Source organism: Loxodonta africana, chromosome 3 (genome assembly GCF_030014295.1).
Source record: "Loxodonta africana isolate mLoxAfr1 chromosome 3, mLoxAfr1.hap2, whole genome shotgun sequence".
Lineage (NCBI taxonomy): Eukaryota > Metazoa > Chordata > Mammalia > Proboscidea > Elephantidae > Loxodonta > Loxodonta africana.
In genome coordinates, this window is record NC_087344.1 from 116,787,619 (window position 1) to 116,813,248 (window position 25,630).

Below are 25,630 nucleotides of genomic sequence, written 5' to 3' on the forward strand. Positions count from 1 at the left end.
CTTTCCCTTATAACATTTTAAAGAGGTCTTTTGCAGCAGATTTGCCCAATGCAATGTGTCGTTTGATTTCTTGACTGCTGGTTCCATGGGTGTTGATTGTGGATCCAAATAAAATGAAATCCTTGACAACTTCAATCTTTACTCTGTTCATCATGATGTTGTTTATTGGTCCACTTGTAGTATTTTTGAGGATTTTATTCAGCAATTAAAACACTTTAGTTGCAAAAAAGTGAAAGCAGGTTAAATAAAGGCATGTGTAGTCTAAATTTTGATTGAAAATATCATTTGTGTAAACAGAAAAGGATTTAAATAGTTTTTCACCAAGGAGTTTAGGATTGTTAGTATCCCTAATGCCTACAGCAATGCCTAGTCCATAGTAAGTGCCCAATAAATATTTATTGAATAAGTGAGTTTAGCTAGTCAAAATTAACATGAAATTTATCTTAATCTTGTCAGCTTATGTGGGCTACAATTAAATGCTTATCCCTCAATCACCCACATCCCAACAACTTGAAAACAGATAATAAAAGGCCCTGTATGAACTTAATTAGCAAATCCACCCAGTGTTTCTGCGCAGATTTGGAAAATCACCTAAAAGCAAAAAAAAAAAAAACCTCTTCCCAGCCAGCAGAAATTGAGTATTATCTGATTGATATCATTTATATATCTAACAGTAAGTATGTCAGTCAAAGGAACTTTATAAAGAATATATAATCACCTTCGCAAATGTAGAAAATGTCCACCCAAGTACTATCTAAGAGAGAGGAAATCCCACCCATTGAACTTTGAATATTTCTAGTCCTAGAAGGAAAGTCATTTCAGAACGATACAGAGGATTTCAGCCAAAGACCTTTGAGTTTTCTGGTATCCTTGGCAATCCCATTCCTTGGATGAGATGGGTGCATGAAGCCATGTTAGCCTTATGCCACTAAACATTCCATTCCATCACATCCCCTCGTTCTGATTCCATGCTCACCAGGCAACCTTCTTATTGTGATTTAGCTTCCCGTGTAGGTCTGCCTACAGGAAGAGACTACATTGCTTCTACAACTTTGACCATTTGATATCTCCCTGTGAATTAATAATATGATTCTTGATTTTGATTTAGCTCCCCATTTTGGATTATTATAGTGGGCAAAATGAGCTTTTTGTGAGGGTTAGTTTAGATAGTCTGAGACAATCTCTCAGGCTGGACACTCATTCCTGGATATGGGCTGAAATGGGAACTCTCTGGACCCTCAAAATGAAGATCAGATCCTAGAGAGTGCCAGCCTAATTGACTTACAACCCAACAAGTTCCAGCCTCAACCTAAGCAGTCTTCCCTAAACCAAGCTCTACCACTTTTCAATTAATTTCTCCTATTTCTGAGAAACTGATTTTAAATTAACTGAAACAAGGCTTGTGAAAAGTGCTTTGCAAGCTGAAAGGTGCTTTGCAAGCTGAAAAGTGCATTAAATGGATTAAAATATTACTTATTTTAAGAATTATATTTATACTTTACTGTCATACACAATAATTTATTTGTCTAATTTCTTAGTGTCAAGGTTACCTGTCAGTTACAGATAAAAATATCTCAATTTCATACTTCTTGTGCTTCCTAATAAGGAATGCAACTAAATTCATCCATTTGAACATAATGACATTTATACTCACGACATAGGTTCTTTCTTAAGCTGGTAAAAGTTTCTTCTTTATGTTAGAACTACAAACAAAGCCCTCCTTAATTACTGAGTCCTAATTATTGCTCCCTGTTTAAGTAACTCATGGGTTTTAATTATTGCTCTCTGTTTAAGTAACTCATATTTTATGGTTACATACCTCCTTCCTGTGCTCTATTAAAGTAAAATTACCTGAGGCATAGCCTTGAAACGGAAGCAGAGTTAAGCTACTATGTGTGATTAAGTCAGTGTTTTTTAAAAAGATGGGCATTCTTCTCCTCCTATGTTCAACCTTCTCAGGAGTCAAACTTGAGGCAATTTCATAAACTGATGGGAAAGTAAGTCTGCATGCAAATGCAAACCTGTTTTTGGAAAGTTTCATTTTCTAGGTTTCATGCATTTATAATTTGGAAGCAGTTAACACTGAGTCTATTCTGATAGAAGTCATGTCTAGCTATAAAAGCTATTTCCTTTTTGTTTTTCAATGAGTCCTACAAATTAATGAGACATCGCCTTACATTTTTATAAATCTATTTCTTATTCTTCATGTTCAATAACACAGAGAGAGCAGGATTTCCAGTTTGAGTAAAATATAATTAAACAGAAGAAAATAGTAGTTGCTTAATAAATACACAATATAAATTTCACTGAGTAGATTAAACAAATATATAGCATCTTAAAAACTGTGATAACCTAATATTCTAATCAAGTATAAAAAGGTATCTCTTGAAGAAATAACTTTTACCCCAGTAGGAAATGGAGCTTCATTTTCCAGCAATGAAGTTTTTGATCTGGGCCCCGAAGTTATCTTTGGAACAGTTCCTACTGAAGGATTACTGGAAAGAGGCTGCAATCGAATTGGAGGCTGCATATTTCCTGGGGCAGTGTATGGTCGAGGGGCTGTCTAGACAATTAAGGAAAAAAAAAAAATTTATTTAAATCAGTATCTTGACATGTCTCCAGAACCAATTAATAACACAACAAATGGCCTAATTAATGGTGTCTTTTTACTGAACAGATTAAACCTTAATTGTGTCCTTCCATTATACATTCCCTGATGACCCTAAGTATTTGTTAAAGCATACGGTGTTGAAGCCCCCTACATAACTGTCACAGTTATAAAGTATTCCAGACAAAGGAGATGTCCTCTACTCTGTTCTTGTATTTTTATTCATACTGTAAAGTCACTGACAATACCTAATTTATGCTGTGCAGAGAATGCCTGTGCTCAATTAAACATGAAGTTGAATAATGTTCCTATTTTAGAGATCTAAAGGGATATTATTGGAACAGACTCATTTCTGTTTCAATGTTTTCAACATAAATTCTACTATGAGTACTTTAAGCCTTAAGATTACCGCTGAAGCAAAAGCAGATAATATGACTCCAACAAGAGAGGAAAGGTGAATGTTTGTAAGGCATTACCATTTATCCAACCTGTTCCTTGAAATATTCAGAAAACAAAAATAAAAAAATGTAACTTGCAACTTTGGAAGACACTGTGAAAAAAGGCATGTTTTTCCCGTGCTGGGTAGTTTCCGTTCGCCCATCTAGATCTAGTCTCCTCCCTACTCTGCCTGGCTCTGGGCCCTTGGATTAAACTATGGATTACACTAATCTCAGGATTCCAGTTGGATTCAGCCAATGAGAGGCACTGGCAGGAAATCAAAGGACAGGAGGAAAGGGAGATTGGGGTCTTTATTCTCCTGGATCCTGCCCAGCAGGGTTGTGGTGAGTCAACTGGGCCTCTGGCTGTACTACCAAAGTCCATAGCTCCTGTCAGGAAGCCCTCTTCTACAGCTACAAGCACTCTCTGCTGGTTCTACTATTCAACCCTTCCCATGCTTCTTAGACCTAGGTGGTGTGGCTTACAATTTTGCTGACTCCAGTATGCTTAATATCCATACTTGATTTTTGTTAACCCAGTCTGCATCTTTGTAAATAGTTTCTTTATTAAACACTTCCTAATTACCCTTTTTGTGTGAGCCATCTGTTTCCTGCTGAGACCCTGACTGGTGCATTTTCCAATCAAGAATGTGCTGCAAAGAATACCAAAAGTGTCAGTATAGAGCATTAGCTGTGCCTTTCAGGGCATTGAAAGAATATTCTAAGTTTAGTAAGAAGATCAGCAATGTTTCAAAAGTGGAAAGCTGAGACTTTGGGCCCAGTTTTTCTACAACAACCAAACCTGTTGCTGTAGAATCGATCCCAACTCATAGTGACCTTATAGCAACAAGGTAATATAAAACCTGTCAAGAATAATACATGCATGTTTGGGCAAGAGGGTTTGAGAAATGGTAAATAAGGCTTAGGACATTGACTTTCAAGAAGTGTAATGGTGAACAACAAATATTCGACCCTGAAAAAGTGTGCGTAGGTGTATAAAAAATGATGATTAGGCAGCTCTTACTACCAAAAATCAGTTTTAGTGTCATTTTTGAAAAGCATATCATAGGAGCAGAGATTTCATAATGGAGGCCTTGAGGCAGTGTATTGTTCCATGTGTCTGAAAAACAACAAGAGACTAAAATAGATGCTCTAAGAAGAGGAATAGCAAGTTTGAATCTCCAAGTAAGAAGAGTGCTTTAATGTCAGTTGTGAGCAAGGCATGAGTAGGGTAGCAAAGAAAATTATCATTCCCCAGTATATGTTCCTTTTATTTGCTAATAATAGAAGTTTTAGCTGGGAACATGGCTATCCTAAGAAAAAGACTAATTTCTCAATATCCCTTGCAACTCTATGCCTTAATTTAGGCTGATAAGATGTGAACAGAAGTGATACATGAAGCTTCCATATCCTGCCCACACTTTCACCTTTTCCCCTTCCCTCTTACTGAAATATCCATACAGTGACACACCATCTCTTGGTTTATGTGGATGAAGGCAACACCCTAAATTTGGCAGATCAATGACATAAAAGGAGTCTGGGCTCTTGATGGCTTCATAGGGTAGAGCTGTCACATCAGCTGAGACTTTTTATGTGTGTGTGTTGGGGCAAGGAGGAGACATTTATGTCTAAGACATTGCTATTTGGAATCTGCATGCAAACCTACATCGCAACTGATACAGGAAGCCAACTGGGTCGACTAGAGTAAAATTTGATTTAAAAAAACTAGACATAAGCACATACGCAACAAAAGGTGAAAAGTTTTAAAACCCATAAGAGAAATTAAACCAGACGTTTCTAAACAAGGGAGTCAGATTACCCAACAGATTTCTTTTGAAATCTGTAAAACAAACAGGACTTAAGACTCCTGACTGTAAAATAATCCAGCTGAACACAAAAACATTGCAAATCTGCTACAGGAAATCCAAAAAGTGGGCTACTACAAACTAGAACATGATCTATTGGCTGCTGTGTTCTGAATTTTATTTCTCCATATTTGCATACAGATATCATTCAGTTAGATGAATGTGTCAGTCAGATGTTTAACCGATTACGTTTTTCTCTAAAAACAAATCTGTACCATTAACAGACAGCTGGGAGTGGCAAACTATTCTAGTGCACATCAGAGGCTACCTTAAATTTGCTATACTTCAAATTGTTCATAATATATTTTCTTGGAATAAATATGGCACCGTAGCTTAACGCTCTCAAAACTGTACCAGAATGTGAATTGAAATTGACAACCTGGTGATCACTCAGCTTAACTGAGCCCTTCTAATTCTTAGTGGAAGATCTCTGGGGGTGAACTTTCCAAGCAGAATTAGCTGAATGACTTTCCACAGCTTTAATGGGAATGGTACAGCTGAAAGCTTATATGGTGTTTTGAAAGCAGAGGAGCAATTAGTGATTAAGTCCAGTAACTATTCTCCTGATGTTTTCCTCATCCACTCAAGAAAGTTTAAAAAGAAAACCCTATGGTGATATCCCCAGAGGATTTTTATCTTCACCTCAATGGCACTTAGAGACCAGGAGTCAAATTTAATGGATATTAAGATTGGGAAGACAAAAATAAAGACTTAAATTTCTGTAAAATGGGAACTATAATTTCAAGACCTTAATAGGTGTCCCTTATGGTGCAAAAGCACCATAGGGGTGGCCAAGTGAGGAACTGTGACTTAGCAGATGGAAAGGCTTCTGAAGTGCTAGTGTCAGTGTTTCCTATAATTTGCAAATTATTCCCTCATTCCTGCCGCATTAAGATCTCCTGGATGTATCATAAACTATTTATTGAGGGTGTTCAGCTGGAAAATTGAAAAGAAAGCCTTTCAAGGATTTTTCCTCTCTGAAACAGGTGAGGAGATAGAAAACAGCACTTAATTATATCTTTTGTTTCTCCCAGTTAAGCTTTCGAGAGTCTAGTGAATTTGCCATCTCATGAAGGAATTATTTGTGTACATATATATATTCAAATCAAACCCGGAAATATGGTAACAACAAAGGGAAGACAGTTGCTTTCCATAACTTGTGCTGTTCATCAGGAAATGTGAAAACATATTTACCTTTTGAAAAAATGTCAAAGCTTGGCACTATATGTGATGAAACTTTTTCAATCTGTGAAAGCATTACATTTCTCTATAAATATTGTGCAATCCCCCCCAAAAATGTGCATGCTAACAAGGAAATATATTAGACTACAGAAAGCAGGAATAAAGACATGCTTGAGCAATTCGTTTACAACTTAAACCATCAACCTACAACAAATGTTTTGCAAATCTTTTCCTGTATTTTATGTTTCAAAGTTTCTTACCTTCCTTCAAGCAAATACCACCTTTAGATTATAAATGAATCAAGCTGGACCAAAATGTCAGTGTGCAATTTCTTTAAATAAAATTTCTGTGTATTTAATTATCTGTGTCTTAGAATATGTGCACATTCTTTTGATAAAAGAAACTCAAGTATTAATATCTGGACCAATATACTATACTGTACCACTGAATCTCTGAACATAAATAAGCTTTACAGATAAGATCACAGTAGAGAAAGAAGAACAAATATAGACTATGTATGAGACAGCCAGTGGTTCAATTTTGCTGCATTGTAGGGTGCATAAACGGTAATCGTGGGGAACACTATTGGGATCTCTAAACCGGAGTCGTATGGTTTACGGTCTTAAATGTCACATGAAAGAGCCTAGGCTTTTCTATAGGTGACACATAGTGAAAGTACTGGAGCATGTAAGTGGCATAAGTAATCTGTACTTCAAGACAACTAATCTAGCAGTAACACGTGAAATAGATTTTACAGGGATAATACTGATTGGGGGCAGGATTTCAGTGGAAACACAGTGAACAGATATAAGACTACGTTTTTGTTCAGTAGGATATTTAGTACTATACACACACATTCCCAAAGAGCAATCATTCTAAGAGTAATGAAAAACTATAAATTAAATTAGTTGAGATACCAAACAAAACCCACTGCCTTCAAGTAGATTCCAACTCATAATGACCCTATAGGACAGGGTAGAACTGCCCCATAGGATTTCCAAGGTTGTAAATTTTTACAGAAGCAGAATGCCACATCTTTCTCCCAGGAAGTGACTGATAGATTCCAACTGCCAACCTTTCAGTTAGCAGCTGAGCACTTTAACCATTGAGCCACTAGGGCTCCTGATTAGTTGAGGTAAACCAAATCTGTTGCCTTCAAGTCGATTTTGACTCATAGTGACCCTATAGGACACAGTAGAACTGACCCATAGAGTTTTCAAGGAGCAGCTGGTGGATTCAAACTGCCAACGTTTTGGTTAGCAGCCAAGCTCTTAGCCGCTGTTCCACCATGGCTTCAATTAGTTGAGATAGTGCATGTTTAATATGACTCACCAGTGTTAATGGACTAGGGTGTCCTTCATCAACCAGAACACTATGGCCCAGGTTACTCTTCCGGCCAATTGGTGGGTGAGGAGACAGGAATGGCATGTTATTTTCTGTAGACCATCTGGTGGGCTCCCCCTAGAAAAAGAAAGTGATTTAGAGAATAGATGCATAATTAATAAAATAGGTTAAGTTGTGCCTGCCATGTAAGAGATACCATAAGACTAAAGAAGTCCTTCCAAGGCTTATCATAAAATCAAAAACCAAACCCATTGCCGTCAAGTCAATTCTGACTCATAATGACCCCTATAGGGTTTCCAAGGAGTGACTGGTAGATTCAAACTGCCAACCTTTGGTTAGCAGCTTGAGCTCTTAACCACTCTGCCACCTGTAGTCAGCAAAAGATTTCACAGCTGTACCAAGGAGTTAGGTGTGGTGGTGAAGGGCGAAAAATTGAGTGTGTTTTATGCTGTACCCAAAGAAAAACAACAGAAGTATACCCTCACTTTTGACAAGAATATTTTTCTTCATCGGCTTTAAACAGATTGCTATAAAAAGCAGAACACTCTTCACTATCCCACTCAGCAGATAATACCAGAAAATATTATTTTTCTACCTTAAAAAATAATCAAATAATATGCATACCTATGTTCATTGCAGCACCATTTACAATAGCAAAAAGATGGAGTCAACCAAGGTGCCCATCAACAGATGAATGGATAAATAAATGATGGCATATTCACATAACAGAATACTACACAACGATTAAAAACAAGGAGTCCATGAAACATCTCATAACATGGAGAAATCTGGAAGGCATTATGCTAAGTGAAATTAGTTGCAAAAAGACAAATATTGTATGAGAGCATTATTATAAGAACTCAAGAAAAAGTTTAAACAGAAGAAAAAATTATTTGACGGTTATAAGGGTGGGGAGGGAAAAGGGTAGTCACTAATTAGATAGTAGACAAGGACTATTTTAGGTGACGGGAAAGACAAATACAGGGGAGGTCAGCACAGCTGGATTAAAGCAAAAACTAAGACGTTTCCTAAAGAAAACCAAATGCTTTGAAGGCCAGAGTAGCAGGACGGGGGTCAGGAGACCTTGGTTTCAGAAGACATCTAGGTCAACTGGCATAACAAAATGTATTGAGAAAATGTTCTTCATTCTGCTTTGGTGAGGGGCATCTGGGGTCTTAAACACTAGCAAGTGGCCATCTAAGATGGATCAACTGGTCTCAACACACCGGGAACGAAGGAGAATGAAGAACACCAAAGACACAAGGTAAATATGAGAGACAGAAAGGGCCACATAAAGACTCTATCAGCCTGAGACCAGAAGAACTAGATGGTGCCTGGCTATCACCGATGACTTCCCTGACAGGGAACACAACAGAGAATCTCTGATGGAGCAGTAGAACAGTGGGATGCAGACCTCAAATTCTCATAAAAAGCCCAGACTTAACGGTCTGACTGAGACTAGACTAGAGGGATCCCGGTGGTCATGGCCCCCAGACCCTCTGTTAGCCCAAGACTGGAACAATTTTCGACGCCAACTCTTCAAACAGGGATTGGACTGGACTATGACACAGTAAATGATACTGGTGTGGAGTGAGCTTCTTGGATCAAGTAGACACATGAGACTATGCAGGCAGCTCCTGTCTGGAGGCGAGAAAAGAAGGCACAGGGGGACAGGAAGTAGTTGAATGGTCACAGGGAATACAGGGAGGAGTTGAGTGTGCTGTCTCATTGGGGGAGAGCAGCTAGGAGTACATGTCAAGGTGTGTACAAGTTTTTGTATGAGACTGACTTGATTTGTAAACTTTCACTTAAAGCATAATAAATAAATAAAAAAAAAAGATAATCCAGTAGTTTTCACTTGGTGCGAAGAAAAAAATTTGGAAGTGGGTGGTGGTAAAAGGTGTGCAATATTGTGAATGTCAAGAATGCCATGAGTTGTACACTTGACAAATTGTTTAAATGGAAAATTTCATGTTAAATACAGTTTACCACAATGAAATCTAAAAATGAAAAATAATTAAATATGGCCATAAACAAAAAGTGGGGCATTATGTAAAGAGAACCTAAAACATATCTTTTCCCAGATGAAGCTATAAAGTAAAAATTGTTACAAATAAAAATCATACAGGGAGGAACTGGAGTGTTTATAGCGGCCTCTTCCAATGCTATAACATGCCCCTGCATTAGCTACGTGTGTCTGGTAACGTGGATGAGGGTGAATGAAGCATGGAATCAATAGCTGTCGCTGATTCAGGCAGTACCTCAATTTCAGCAACCATTTTTCTCCTTCACCATTTCAGCAGATAAATTGTACAGTCTATAACTCAGTCCTTGATATAAGACAATATCAGCAAAGCTGAATTAACTGAGAATCTCTGTACACCATCTTCTCTGATGTTGAAAAACTGACTTATCTTCTGTTATATAACAACAGTTTTGTAACATGATCATCTTTTGACCATGATAGAAAGGACAGATTTGAGTCTGTCAGGCAAAAGGGAAAAATTATAGTCTTATATGGCCAGTTATTCCACAGAAGCTTTAAAAATATTCATCAGTTTGTGAGATGTGGTTTAGGCCCCACGTTTGTAATACTGTACAGAAAATTAAGAACAGCATGTGAGTTTGAATGGCTCAAGAAATTGAGTAAAACTGCCAACCTAAATGGAAGGCTTTCCAACTTGCCCAATTGAACCTCTCAACACTTGATTTAAATTTATATATCTCATAAGTTCACTGCAACGAAGGGATATCAAATACAAAACTAGAAACTAAACAAGGAATTTAAAAATGCCCTGTACAAAATGCCTAAATCTTATTATGCTTTCTTTTGCTATGGGGGACCTTTCCCACCATATATTTTCAAGTGTCATATTTATATGAAAATGTGCCATTGTGTAATTCTTAAAATACCCTATTTTTCATCATGTTGATGACATCACCATCTATTTTTCAACCTTCTTAAGACAAACAAAAAATCTTTGGCCTCTATCTCATATTAATCAAGAATCTACAAATGCTACATTTGAAACTTGATAATATTTTTGAAGTTTTTCTTTGAAGGTTTGTGTCTTATTAAAATTTATTTTGCACAAGCAGCTCCAATTTTGTCATATTATTCTGTAATGATGATGGCCAAAATCAGGCTTGGAAGAACCATAATTTGACCTCAGTGATGTTACCCAAAAGTAAAGTCCCATAAGGAGCTTCAACGTTAGCATCATTGGCTTCTGAAATGATAAAATAGCATCCCCAAGTAAAAAGGAGTTGTGTAACTCCTTACCTTAAATCTCTGAACTCGCTCCGTCCTAGCTAAGGTCTCCAGTTTCTTTTTTATTTCAAGCTGATGATAGCGCTAAACATACAGAAAAGAACGGAGGTGAGAATCATATCAATCCTAGCAAAGAACTTTTTGGAGGAAAATAATCTCGACAGTTAACCATATTTTCTAAAGGTACCCCTGGTGTCACTGAGATGGAGAATAATCACTTGTATAAATATGCAGGTGGGAGTATAAATTGGTACAACTCTTTGCAAAACCAATTCCTAATATAATATAATAGGCAGTTAAAAGTGTTCATACCCTCTAACCAATAAATTTCACTTCTAAACTGAAGGTGAAAATATAAATAATAAAGTAAATGTTTTATGCAGATACTGTCTGAAAGTTATTTTTGTTTTCTATCAGCAAAAATTCAGAAGCAATATGAACATTGGAGAGAATGGTGAAGTATTTGGTATATTCATCTGATGGAATAGAATATAATGATTAAAATAAGGCTTATAAAGATTTAAAAAAAAACTGTAAAATGCATGTAAAGCAGACAAAAACAGGATACAGAATTGTGCAGAAATGCAACTTAATCAGTCAAGCCCATATTTGTGCCTGTTCCAATACTAGAAAGGGGGTATCATCTTGAGCAATTCTAATCACAAGCAGTCCCATTTTACAAATGAGAAAACTGAGGCAGAAGAATCATGAACTTATACCAGGTCACATTCCTAGACAGTAGAGGAAATTTGAATCCTGACTATCCAACTCTAACATCCAGGTGTTTTCCATTAAACCATGTCTCACACACAGTGTCGTTTTGTTAATATATAAACAGAAATAGAAAAAAAAAAAGACTAAAAGGAAATGTATGTTAACAGCAATTGTCTCAGAGAGAAAGGATTATGTGTGATTACTTTCCTTCTTTATGCTTTTTTTTCCAGATTTTATAGTTTTAAAATCCAAGCCAAAAAAACCCATTGTCATCAAGTCGATTCTGACTCATAGCGACCCTATAGAACAGAGTAGAACTGCCTTATACAGTTTCCAAAGAGCACCTGGTGGATTCGAACTGCCAAACTTTTGGTTAGCAGCTGTAGCACTTAACCAGTATGCCACCAGGGTTTCCAATTTAAAAATAAACCTCACATAAAAGTAAATCTATTTGCAATTCAATTTTAAATCATTCAGGCATATTTGAGGTGTTTTATTTATCAATTACTTATTGGCCCTTTGAAAAAAAATGCTTTTGCTTTTTTCTTAATCCTCTTCTGCTACCTTTGGGGCCCTGTAGCCTCAACCGTACCCTACATAAGTATCATCGATCCCCTTCTTAACATTCCTTTTCTACTCTCCCTCTTTCTGTTCTCTTACCTATCACTGAAATTTACTAAATATATTATCAACTATTTTTTCATCTTCCATTCATTTCCAACTCACTGCGGTCACCCACCTCTACTACCCCTCTTCTTCAGCACCATTAAAACCACTTTCACCAAGGCCACGAAAGTCTTTGTCTTCTGGGTCAAACCCAATTTCTTTTCTTCCCAATACTCAAGGCTGTGGTGACCTCCTGGCTTCCATGACACCATCACATTGCGCATGTTGTTCTACCTACATGAAGTTTTCTTTCCAGCCCATGTTGTTGCTCCTGATCTCCCATGAGGTACAAATCACTGAGAAGAGTTGTTCTAGGCTCCTTCTCCCCCCTTATCCTTCCTCATATCATTAGTTTAAATCTTTCCATTTCTTCATCTTCAACATCTCTGTGGACAGCTGCATCTCCCCAGCTTTACCACTACTTCTGTTAGTCCACAACCTTTGGCAAAAATTCGTAATTGACCTCCAACCTCCAAACTTTTCCAGGTCATTAATCTATCTTCCACGTTTTTAGCAACATCATCTTGCTAAAATAACCCTGTTCATTTATTTTACTCTCCTGCTGGAAAACGTTTTATCAACTACACTTCAAACCTAAAAAAAAAAAACCTTTGCCGTCGAGACGATTCCAACTCAATAGTGACCCTATAGGACAGAGTAGAACTGCCCCATTGGGTTTCCAAGGAGCAGCTGGTAGATATGAGCTGCCGACATTTTGGTTAGCTACTGAGCTCTTAACCACTGCACCACCAGGGCTCCACACTGCAAGCCTAGTGGGGAAGAAAAGGTTCTCCAGAAATAGCCCCAACCTAGTGTCACTTCCTGCCATGCCTTCCAACAGACTGTGCAGCCTGGCCTCAGTGAACATTTCTTCCTAACCATAAGGTTTATAACCACCTCTGTAGCTTCACATCTGCTGGCTTTACTTTCTGTATTGTCTTTCCTACTTTTTCACACTGTGGACTCCCACACGGTCTTCAAGATCCAATTCAAATAGCAAGATCTCTGTTCAGCTTCTCCTGATCCACAGAGGAATCATCATTCCCTTCTTTTCTGGCTCACTCTGTATATTCCTCTTCTACTGTATTTTTTTTTTTTTTAATCTCTCTGCAGCTACAGCAAACAGCCTCACACTGGCATATGGTAAGCCTACAATTGATGTTTGTTGCATGAATGAATACATGAATACTAACACAGCAATATTAGTAAACAGCACCAGCATAAACTAAATGTGAGACAATTGTGACAATTTAGACAGAAATAGTCAAAATTCATTCTATTACATATTATATTAATATAATATATGTTGTTGTTGTTGTTGTTAGGTGCCGTCGAGTTGGTTCCGACTCATAGTGACCCTATGCACAACAGAATGAAACATTGCCCGGTCCTGAGCCATCCTTACAATCATTATTATGCTTGAGCTCATTGTTGCAGCCACTGCCTCAATCCACCTCACTGAGGGTCTTCCCCTTTTCCGCTGACCCTGTACTCTGCCAAGCATGATGCCCTTCTCCAGGGACTGATCCTTCCTGACAACATGTCCAAAGTATGTAAGATGCAGTCTCTCCATTCTTGCTTCTAAGGAGCATTCTGGTTGTACTTCTCCTAAGACAGATTTGTTTATTCTTTTGGCAGTCCATGGTATATTCAATATACTTCGCTAACACCACAATTCAAAGGCATCATTTCTTCTTTGGTCTTCCTTATTCATTGTCCAGCTTTCACATGCCTATGATGTGATTGAAAATACCATGGCTTGGGTCAGGCGCACCTTAGTCTTCAAGGTGACATCTTTGGTCTTCAACATTTTAAAGAGGTCCTTTGCAGCAGATTTACCCAATGCAATGAGTCTTTTGATTTCTTGACTGCTGCTTCCATGGCTGTTGATTGTGGATCCAAGTAAATGAAATCCTTGACAACTTCAGTCTTTTCTCTGTTTATCGTGATGTTGCTCATTGGTCCAATTGTGAGGATTTCTGTTTTCTTTATGTTAAGGTGCAATCCATACTGAAGGCTGTGGCCTTTGATCTTCATTAGTAAGTGCTTCAATGCCTTTTCACTTTCAGCAAGCAAGGTTGTGTCATCTGCATAACACAGGTTGTTAATGAGTCTTCCTCCAATCCTGATGCCCCACTTTTCTTCACATAGTCCAGCTTCTCGTATTATTTGCTCAGCATACAGATTGAATAGGTATGGTAAAGAATACAACCCTGACGCACACCTTTCCTGACTTTAAACCAATCAGTATCCCCTTGTCCTGTCCGAACAACTGCCTCTTGATCTACGTAAAGGTTCCTCATGAGCACAGTTAAGTGTTCTGGAATTCCCATTCTTTGCAATGTTATCCATAATTTGTTATGATCCACATAGTCGAATGCCTTTGCATAGTCAATAAAACACACATAAACACCCTTCTGGTATTCTCTGTTTTCTGCCAGGATCCATCTGACATCAGCAGTGATATCCCCAGTTCCATGTCCTATTCTGAAACTGGCCTGAATTTCTGGCAGTTCCCTGTCGATATACAGCTGCAGCCGTTTTTGAATGATCTTCAGCAAAATATATATATTACACACTATTTGTATGTGAGCCCTGGTGATGCACTGGTTAAGTGCTCTGCTGCTAATGGAAAGGTCTGTGGTCTGAACCCACCAGTTGCTCCTTGGAAGAAAAGACCTGGCGATCTGCTCCTGTAAAGATTACAATCTAGGAAACTCTATGGGGATGTTCTACTCTGTCTTATAGAGTCACTATGAGTTGGAATTGACTCTATGGCACACAACAACAAATATTTGTGTATGTATGTATATATACTATTAATGTTTGGAATAAATATCTTAAAGGTTAATGTGATAAAATATATGTTATATATAACATGTACTTTATTTTTTTTTTATACTATACATTTTCTAATGTATGTTGTTAGCTGCCATCAAGTTGTCCCCCAATTCATGGTGACCCCATAAACAAAGAGACTGGCATTGTTGTGATCCACAGGGTTTTCATTGGCTAATTTTTTGGAAGTAGATCACCAGGCCTTTCTTCCTAGCCCATCTTAGTCTGAAAGCTCTGCTGAAACCTTTTCAGCAACATAGCAACATGCAAGTCTTCACTGACAGGCAGGTGGTGGCTGTGATTGAGGTGTATTGGCTGGGAATCAAACCCAGCTCACTTGCATGGAAGGCAACAATATATGCTATATATTAATTTTGTTGTATAACATATCACAGGCTGTGTGGAGAATGCATGTAGACTCTAAAAATAGCATACTTAGCAGTTATTATATATCCTGATATGTCAAATACATGAAATTTTGAAAAACCCAAACTTCAAGAACCCAGGATAAAAACTGAAGTCAGTGTCTATTGATTAAGTTTGAAATTAGGAACTAATTTTATACTGCACTATTTATTTTCTTAACCATAGTTGTAGAATTTCATATAATACTGTAGTGGAGATCATCTAAAGAGCAAATTTGTCAGATTATTCAATTGCCTCTCAATATCCTCTGATTTCTCCTTCTGTATACATACCCTCCATATATAAAATTATCCTGCACTAAGTATCCCAAAATTTTGATTATTCCATGTTATCCCCAATTTCAGTGTTCAAATTCTTTAGACATTCAAAGTCTTCTACTCATTCAGAATTGGTCTGAACTCTAGAAGAACTTCTAATACTTAAATTTATTTTGGCTTAATTTTACATTACAATGCCATTTTTAGATTATTTCCAAGAATGTAAATGACAAACTTGACACAAAAAATTATATACTTTAATATCTATTACCCTGTACTATAAATTCTATAACGTATTTGTATTATACATTATGACTTTCTGTCAATAAATAATTTCTAAAACTCAGAATGGATTACACCTCAACATAAAGAAAACAAAAATCCTCACAACCGGACCAATAAGCAACATTAAAATAAATGGAGAAAATATTGAAGTTGTCAAGGATTTCATTTTACTTGTATCCACAATCAATGCCCATGGAAGCAGCAGTCAAGAAATCAGACATCATTGGGCAAATGTGCTCCAAAAAACCCCTTTAAAGTATTAAAAAGCAAAGATGTCACTTTGAGGACTAAGGTGCACCTGACCGAAGCCATGGTATTTTCCGTTGTCTTATATGCATGCGAAAACTGGACAATGAATAAGGAAGACCAAAGAAGAATTGATGTCTTTGAATTAGAATGTCAGCAAAGATTATTGAGTATACCACGGACTGCCAGAAGAACAACAAATCTGTCTTGGAAGAAGTACAGCCAGAATGCTCCTTAGAAGCCAGAATGGCGAGACTTCATCTGACATACTTTTCACATGTTATCAGGAGGGACCAGTATCTGGAGAAGGACATCATGCTTGGTAAAGTACAGGGTCAGTGGAAAAGAGGAAGACCTACAAAGAATGGATTGACACAGTGCTGCAACCATGGGCTCAAAGCATAACAACGATTGTGAGGATGGCGCAGGACTGGGAAATGTTTCATTGTGTTGTATAAGCGGTATGACACCTAACAATAACAATAACAAAAACATTTGTTTGTTTCAAGTTCAAAAAACCATCTTTTTTAAAATCAAGTGAATTTGGGCCCCTTAAATAATGGTGCCATGTAATTCAAAAAATGAATTCCTAAATTAACAGATCATACATATTTTAAATGAATACATTTGCTAAATATAATGTCATTGTAATAATAAGTATTTTCTGTGGCACCACACTTAGTATTGGTTTATTGATGATTCTACAGTTGCTCGTAAATGTTTACTGCAGCCACAGGTCAATGGTTTTATGAGCCAAGTTTTCTGATTTACTACTGTATGTTCAAGCCAAGCAGTGACAGGTTTTTTTTCACAGAGATGAAAACGGTGTTGATGCTTGAAACTACAAGTTCCATGGAGCAAGGCTGAAATAATTTATCAAGTTAGCTGGATGTCCCACTAAAATGCCATGGCAGATTAAAAAAAAAAAAAAGTTGATGGTTGAATTGTAAATCCACGCTGACCAATGTGGCCTCAAGTAGGAGGGACAGCAGATGTTTCAATGCCTGTTCCTTGAAACTTAGCATACGGCTGAGCTTCAGAGCCTTAAAGGGATAACAGATCTGAAATAATTCATGGCAGTGGAATTACTGATATTTAAACAGATGTCACTTTTTTTTTTTTTTTAGCAAATGAAAATTGAGGTACAGATGGCGATGGCTGGTATATTTTAGAGTAGCCATTATGGATTAAAAATCTACATTTGGAAGATTAAATATCACAAAGTATGTAACGGTGTCCATATTTTTCCCATCTGAAATGGAGAAAAACTTACTTTAGGTCCCTGGCTCCTGGCTAACCTAGAGAAACATAGAGAATTTTTCAGGCCCTGTTGTTCATTTCCTTTTAATGAAATACAAGAAGAATCCTGCTACTTCCAGGTACAGAAAAATTGTTATCATAGTAGTAAATATCAATTATAAAGAAAATAGTTAATAGTTGTACCTCCATATCAAGAACTCTATGAAAAATAGCCTGAGCCAAGCACTCCCGGATATATTTTTGGTGATCTCGCTTCATGATATTTAGTTTGTATTCTTTTTCAGAAAGTATTCTTCCACTTCTTGTGATCTGTCATGAACAACAACAACAAAAAATACATAGAAATACAAAATAGAAAATATGTTATTAGTTGCCACAAAAGAGGGCAAGCAAGAGAGAGAGAAAGCAGCGGCATCTTCTCTTCTAAGGCCAAAGGAGAGCAGCATTACAGTTGATAAACTTTCACTTGTAATGAATATTTCCTTTAGGCAAAAAGGAGCAAGGCAGTCTCATATACCCATTATTGTGAAAACACACAGGTGGTGCACTTGACGTCTAAAACAAGGTTTTCACTAGACTAATAGTTTTTCTTTGATGGAACCCAGGTGTTCTTTTCATTTCTCTTTTTTGAATGCATTCCAGGAAGAAGGGGGAGGAGAGCTACCCTGAAACAATGAACAGGAGCAGTGATCACAGGACTGATGATCTCACAGGAAATACTTTGAAGGGCAAAATGTATAAGCTACAAAGGAGCTCATCAGTTTGTTTTAAAAAAAAAGACTAATTGGTTTTATTACTTTGTTTTCACACTGTTTTTCCTTCTTCCACTCTCCCACCTCAAATGTAATATAATTTGCTGTGATTCGGAATCTTCCAGGTTATGCAGTACTGTAGGTAGGAGGTGTCCAGTATGGGTCTCAAGTGGCATCAATGCAAGTTCCAGGAGTGGTGGTTTCTGGTTTTTATTTATTTATTTTTCTTTTCTTTTAATCCTTCCTGTGGGCGTATGTGTTGTGTTTTTCTATATTTCCAATAAATAGAGGGTAGATTGCTTCCTGGATTGCTCTCCTTCCTTTCCACTTATTGAAGCCCTTCTCTTCATTTTAAGGGTAATTTAAACTCTCGTGTTTCTTCTTAATTTTGTTTTTAAACTAAATAACTGTAGTTTCAACACTGTGGTTACAACACATTGAAGCGTTGAGATTGACTAGAGTTGTGCTACAAGCGATTGTTTATTGATAACTTTTTTTCATAAATACAAGCATTTCCAATGGAAGAAAGGGTTGTAGATGAAAGTGTGCTTGGAATTACAGGTAACCCAGTTACAGCCTTTGAAATGTGTCGACCATGGAGATACCATGTCATGTGTATCAGACTGGGAAAAAGTGTTGCGGTCATTCGGCACCAACACTCCCTTGTCATTGTTCTCTCTCCTCTGGGAGCATGTCTGTTCTCCCTAACCAGAATGGAAGCCCCTGTTAGACAGAGGTTCTCAAACTTCAGCCTGCATCAGAATCACTTGGAGGGCTTGTTGACAAAGAGATGGATGGGCTCCATCCTAGAGCTTCCCATTCAGTAGATCTGGAGTGGGGCACTAGAATTCACATTTTCTAACAAGTTCCCAGATGATGTTGAACACTGCTGGCTCAGGGGCCACATTTGAACCACCGCCCTGGGGAAATGTGGTTATCTTCCTTATTTGAGTTTCCATGCATAAATATAGTCAGTGTTCAAAAAGAACTTGTTAATGATGCTGGTAAGTATTTAGTAAGTCCTTACCAAATATACCTGAAGCTGACAGATTATTATCCAAATAGGGGAGGTTAATAATAACAATCATAATTACAACAACCATTTATTGACACAACAATCCTGAGGGCCGGATATCATTATCCTCATTTTTCAATTGAGCAAGCTGGGGCTGAGAAAGTTAAGTAAGTGATTTGCTCAAGATTCTATGGCTTGTAAATCGCAGAACCAGGGTTTCAGCCCAGGTCTGTCTGATAACAAAGCCCTAGGAGACTAAACGCAAGCTCTTTGAGATCTTACCCAGCTAGAGTGCCAAGCACATAAACAACAATTAGAAATGCAATGTGTGGCCTTTCAAAACCATGGCAACAAGATTTAAGGAAACCCACTGTGTTTTAAGAAGGTAAATGGCTAAAATTGTTAGTCAGACACTTTCTACAACCACACATCTTTCTTTCAATGGATAACTATAGCATTTTTAAAAGGTTTCCATATTACATATATTTAGAGAAATAGAAATTTTGTGGAAAGGACAGATTGGAGGCTAATGAAAGCCACAACTGTATCAATAAACTACCATAGGAAATGAGTTTTTAAAAATTCAAGGGGAAATTTTGAACTGTTCATGTCTTCCACATTATAATCTATAATTATGAAAAATAATAATTTGACTCTAACAGCTACATCTGTCTGATAGCATTCATATGACATTTTGGAAAAGATCAGTGGTTGCCAAGAGTTGGAGGGAGGGGATAGACTACAAAGGGACATAAGAGAGCTTTTGGGGGCGATGGAAATGTTCTGTATCTTGATTGTCATGGTGGTAACATAATTGTATAAGTTTGTCATAGTCATAAAAAAATCCAGTGCGTCGAGTTGATTCCGACTGATAGCTAGAGATGTACAACTACATGTTGATTGTGTGTAAATTATACCTCAATAAATCTGAAAAAAAATTTTTTTTAAACAGTATGTTTTTTTCCCTAAAAAAAGTCCAGCAACAGTTCTTGGCTCACAGGATATGTTCAAAAAATTTATGTTGAATAAATAAATGAATAAACAAGCAAACGAAATATCCTGTTGGAAACTCATAGGGACTTTTTCTTAATAATTTATGCTTTCTTAGCAGTCACTATTACCTCTCTCCCCATCTTTCGAAACACACCTCAAATAGATAAATCAGAGCTTTAGAAAGAAATTTTTTCTAAAGCAAGAAAGGAAAAGAGGTGTCACTGATCAGCTCAAAGAGGAAATCTAAGAAGGTAAAAAATTATTAGACTTAATGAAATAAAAGGGTGGGTAGAAAGTAAATCAAATCTTACCAGTCCTGATCTTAAGAGATGCCGCCTTATCCGTGTATTGTTAAAATATCCAGCCAAGTGTTTATCTGTAAGGCTATTATATCCTGCAAGTAATCTGAAACAGAAAAATCAAACCATTAGTGTTTTATGAAGTGTTGTTTGATAGCTAAGGCATTTCTTAACTTTTTAGTCCCCAACTGTGCATAATCATTCACTCATCCAGCAGCCAGTCATTTGTGTATGTATTTAATGAACATGTATTGAGCACCTACTGTTTTCTAGACTTTATGACAGGAAATGGGATATAGTCTTATTATCTTTGGTTATCCCAGGACAAGTATGGAAACCAGACAATTAAATTGTGTGTGAAAAGTGCGATAATAGAGATACACAAAAAGTCATAGGAACACAGAGAAGGGGCCTCCTAGCTCTGAGCCATTACCAGAGAAGGTTTCACAAAGAAAACCTGATGGAAAAGTAGGGGCTCCTTCAGAGGACTCTTCGGGGTCTCAATACAAAAAAAACCCAAAAATCCAGTTGCCCTCAGATCAACTCCAATTCACAGCAACCCCATGTGGGTTAGAGTAGAATTGTTCCATAGGGTTTTCAATGACTGATTTTTCAGAAGTAAATCACCAGGTCTTTCTTCCACGGCACCTCTGGGTAGACTCAAACCTCCAACCTTTCAGTTAGCAGCCGAGTGCATTAACCATCAACTGTTTGTACCACCCAGCCTCTCATTAAAAAAAAGAAAAAAAAATTTTTTTCTTACATACCATAAATTTTAGCAACTCTAACTTACTTGCACTTCCTCGACATCTTCTTTTCTTTCATGCCTTCAGGACAAAACACATGACTGTGAAAGCCTGTCTCTCACCTGTCAGGTAGTAGAGGACAGCTGGGATGCACAAACCACTTCCTGGAAACAGTCCCTGGTGATGTTACCTTCATCGAATCTGAGCTACATGACACATCACACAATATGTCAGTGTTTGTGTCTTGGTCTCTACTAAATTTTGAAAGCCAGAGCTGTGCATTATTCTAAGTTACCCTAGTTGATATTATTTATTGCATACTTTTTTTAAATAATGAGTGTCCAGGACATGAAGCCATAGTTTTGCTTGGGATTAATTCCTTTCTTTCCCCCAATTTAATTTTTATTTTGGTCAAAGTAATTCATAAAAATAGTTTAAAAAGTCATTTAGTACTATTAGGCGTGTAACAACAGTCCACTGTTGAACTTTTCCATGTCTCCTATTTCTGTTCTCTATATAGCAACAACTTTCCTAACTTTTAGCCATTTCATTTTGTTGCACTTTCATCAAGCCTTGTGTGTGTGTGTGTGTGTGTGTGTGTGTGCTTTAGGTGAAAGTTTACAGCTCAAGTCAATTTCTCATACAAAAAGTTATACACATACTGTTATGCAACACTAGTTGCAATCACTATAATGTGACAGCACACGCTCCTTTTCCACCTCAGGTCTCCCATGGCCATCTAACCAGCTCCTGTCCCTTTCTGCCTTCTCATCCTGCCTCTGAACAGGAGCCACCCACTTGGTCTTGGGTAGCCGCTTGAACTAAGAAGCATACTCTTCACTAGTATTATTTTATGTTTTATATTCCAGTCTAATCTTTGTTTGAAGAGGGAACTTTGAGAATGGTTTTAGTTCTGGGTTAGCAGCATCCAGGGGCCATTGCTTTGAGGGTCCCTCCAAGTTCTGTCAGACTATTAGGTCTGGTCTTTTTACATGAATTTGAGTTGTACATCACACTTTTCCCCTGCTCCATCAGGGACTCTCTGTTGTATTGCCCGTCAGGCGGTCATTGGTAGTATCTGGATACCATTTAGTTCTTCTCTTCTCAGGTTTATGGAGTCTATGGTTTATGTGGCCCTTTTTTTCGTCTCTTGGGCTAATATTTTCCTTGCGCATTTGGTTTTCTTCCTTCTCCTTTGCACCAAGAGGGTTAAGATCAATTGATTCATGCTAGATAGCCGCTCGCAAGCTTTTAAGAGCCCAGAGGACACTCACCAAAGCAGTATGCAGAACATTTTCTTAATAAACTTTGTTATGCCAATTGACCTAAATGTCCCGTGAAACCATGGTCCCCAGATCCTGGCCACTGCTATCCTGTCCCTTGAAGTGTTTGGTTCTGTTCAGGAAACTTCTTAGCTTTTTCTTTAGTCCAGTTGTGCTGACTTCCCCTGTATTGTGTATTGTCCTTCCCTTCACCTAAGATAATTCTTGTCTACTATCTAGTTAGTGAATTCCCCTCTCCCTCACTCCCCACCTTCATAACCACCAAAGAATGTTTTCTTTTGTGTTTAAACCTTTTCTTGAGTTCTTATAATAGTGGTCTCATACAATATTTGTCCTTTTGAGACTGACTAATGTCACTCAGCATAATGCCTTCCAGATTCATTGATGTTGTGAGATGTTTTGGGGATTCATCATTTTTCTGTATCGCTGGGTAGTATTCCATTGTGTGGACGTACCATAATTTGTTTTATTCATTCATCTGTTGATGGGCACCTAGGCTGTTTCCAACTTTTTGCAGTTATGAACTGTGCTGCAACGAGCATGGGTGTGCATATTTGTGTGACAGTACTTATTTCTCTAGGATATATTCCAATCAGTGGGATTGCTGGATCGTGTGGTACTTCTGTTTCTAGATTTTTGAGGAAATGCCAAATGGATTCCAAATTGGTTGTACCATTTTACATTCCCACCAGCAGAGTATAAGCGTTTCAGTCTCCCCACAACTTCTCCAACATTTATTATTTTGTATTTCTTGGATTACTACTATCCTTGTTGGGGTGAGATGGGATCTCATTGTAGTTTTGATTTGCATTTCTTTAATGGCTAATGATCGTGAGCCTTTCCTCATGTATCTGTTAGCTGCCTAAATATCTTCTCTGGTGAGGTGCGTATTCATATCCTTTGCTCATTTTCTAATTGGGTTATTTCTCTTTTTGTTGTTGAGGTTTTGCAGTATCTTGTAAGATTTTAGAGATTAGACCCTGATTAGATATGTTGTAGCCCAAAATTTTTTCCCAGTCTGCAGGTTGTCTTCTTACTCTTTTGGTGAAGTCTTTTGATGAGCATAAATGTTTAATTTTTAGGAGCTCCCAGTTATATAGTTTCTCTTCTGGTGTTTGAGCATCGTTAGTAATCTTTTATACTCTGTTTATGCCATGTATTAGGGCTCCTAGCATTGTCCCTATTTTTTCTTCCATGATCCTTATCACTTTAGATTTTATATTTAGGTCTTTAATCCATTTTAAGTTAAGTTTTTCTGCGTGGTATAAGGTATGGGTCTTGTTTCTTTCTTTTTTTTTTTGCAGATGGATATCGAGTTATGCCAGCACTATTTTTTGTTAAAGAGACTATCTTTTCCCCTGTTAATGGATTTTGGGCCTTTGTCAAATATCAGCTGCTCATAGGTGGATGAATTTATGTCTGGATTCTCAATTCTGTTCCATTGGTCTATGTATCTGTTGTCGTACCAGTACCAGGCTATTTTGACTACAGTGGCAGTATAATAGGTTGTAAAATCAAGTGACTATTACCCCCATGTGTCTGTCAGTTTGTCGTACTGTGGGGGCTTGTGTGTTGCTGTGATGCTGGAAGCTATGTCACTGCTATTTCAAATACCAGCAGGGTCACCCACAGTGGACAAGTTCAACTGAACTTCCAGACTAAGACAGACTAGGAAGAAGGACCCGGCAGTCTACTTCTGAAAAGCATTAGCCAGTGAAATCCGAGAAGCTGGACTATATGAAGAAGAATGGGGCATCAGGGTTGGAGGAAGACTCATTAACAACCTGTGTTATGCAGATGACATAACCTTGCTTGCTGAAAGTGAAGAGGACTTGAAGCACTTACTAATGATGATCAGAGACCGTAGCCCTCAGTATGGATTGCACCTCAACGTAAAGAAAACAAAAATCCTCGTAACTGGACCAATGAGCAACATCACGATAAACGGAGAAAAGATTGAAGTTGTCAAGGATTTCATTTTACTTGGATCCACAATCAACAGCCATGGAAGCAGCAGTCAAGAAATCAAAAGACACATTGCATTGGGCAAATCTGCTGCAAAGGACCTCTTTAAAGCGTGAAAAAGCAAATACGTCACCTTGAAAACTAAGATGCACCTGACCCAAGCCATGGTATTTTCAATCACATCAAATGCATGTGAAAGCAGGACAATGAATAAGGAAGACCGACGAAGAACTGACCCCTGTGAATTGCGGTGTTGGAGAAGAATATTGAATATACCATGGACTGCCAAAAGAATAAACAAATCTGTCTTGGAAGAAGTACAACCGGAATGCTCTTTAGAAGCAAGGATGGCAAGACTGCATCTTACGTGCTTTGGACATGTTGTCAGGAAGGATCAGTCCCTGGAGAAGGACACCATGCTTGGCAGAGTACAGGATCAGCAGAAAAGAAGAAGACCCTCAACGAGGTGGATTGACACAGTGGCTGCAACAATAAGCTCAAGCATAACAACGATTGTAAGGATTTCACAGGACCCGGCAATGTTTCATCCTGTTGTGTATAGGGTCACTATGAGTCGGAACTGACTTGATGGCACCTAACAACAAAAACAACAACAAAATCAGGTAATATGAGGCTTCCCACTTTATTCTTCTTCTTCAGAAATGCCTTAGTTATCCAGTGCCTCTTCCCCTTCCGTATGAAGTTGACGCTTTGTTTTTCCATCTCATTAGAAAATGCCTTTGGAATAGGATCGGGATTGCACTGTATCTCCAGATCACTTTGGGTAAAATAGACATTTTCACAATGTTGAGTCTTCCTATCCATGAACAAGGTATGTTTTTCCACTTATGTAGGCCTCTTTTGGTTTCTTGCTATAGTATCTTGTAGCTTTCTTTGTATAGGTCTTTTATGTTCCTGGTTAGATTTATTCCTAAGTATTTTACCTTCTTGGGGGCTATTGTAAATGGTATTGATTTGGTGATTTCCTCTTCAAAGTTCTTTGTTCATGTAGAGGAATCTGACTGATTTTTGTACGTTTATCTTGTATCCTGATACTTTCATGGAATCTTCTCTTAGTTCCAGTAGTTTTCTTGTGGATTCTTTAGGGTTTTCTGTGTATAAGATCACATCATTTACAACTAGGGATACCTTCTTCCTTACCAATTTGGATTCCCTTT

General features: G+C 37.7%; 1 protein-coding gene across 1 annotated transcript in view; it reads right to left on the bottom strand.

The window, feature by feature from the left end:
• The window catches only part of ERICH3 (glutamate rich 3), a 116,106-nt gene extending 94,823 nt beyond the window's left edge, over nucleotides 1-21,283 (bottom strand). Inside the window, exons 1-6 of the mRNA XM_023549646.2 lie at nucleotides 21,252-21,283; nucleotides 20,471-20,564; nucleotides 17,583-17,708; nucleotides 10,720-10,791; nucleotides 7,425-7,553; nucleotides 2,405-2,563 (exon numbers count right to left, since the gene is read on the bottom strand). Coding sequence (XP_023405414.2) covers nucleotides 2,405-2,563; nucleotides 7,425-7,553; nucleotides 10,720-10,791; nucleotides 17,583-17,708; nucleotides 20,471-20,564; nucleotides 21,252-21,283 — 612 coding nt within the window. The remainder of the gene's footprint in view (nucleotides 1-2,404; nucleotides 2,564-7,424; nucleotides 7,554-10,719; nucleotides 10,792-17,582; nucleotides 17,709-20,470; nucleotides 20,565-21,251) is intronic.
• Between the last annotated feature and the right edge of the window lie 4,347 nt (nucleotides 21,284-25,630).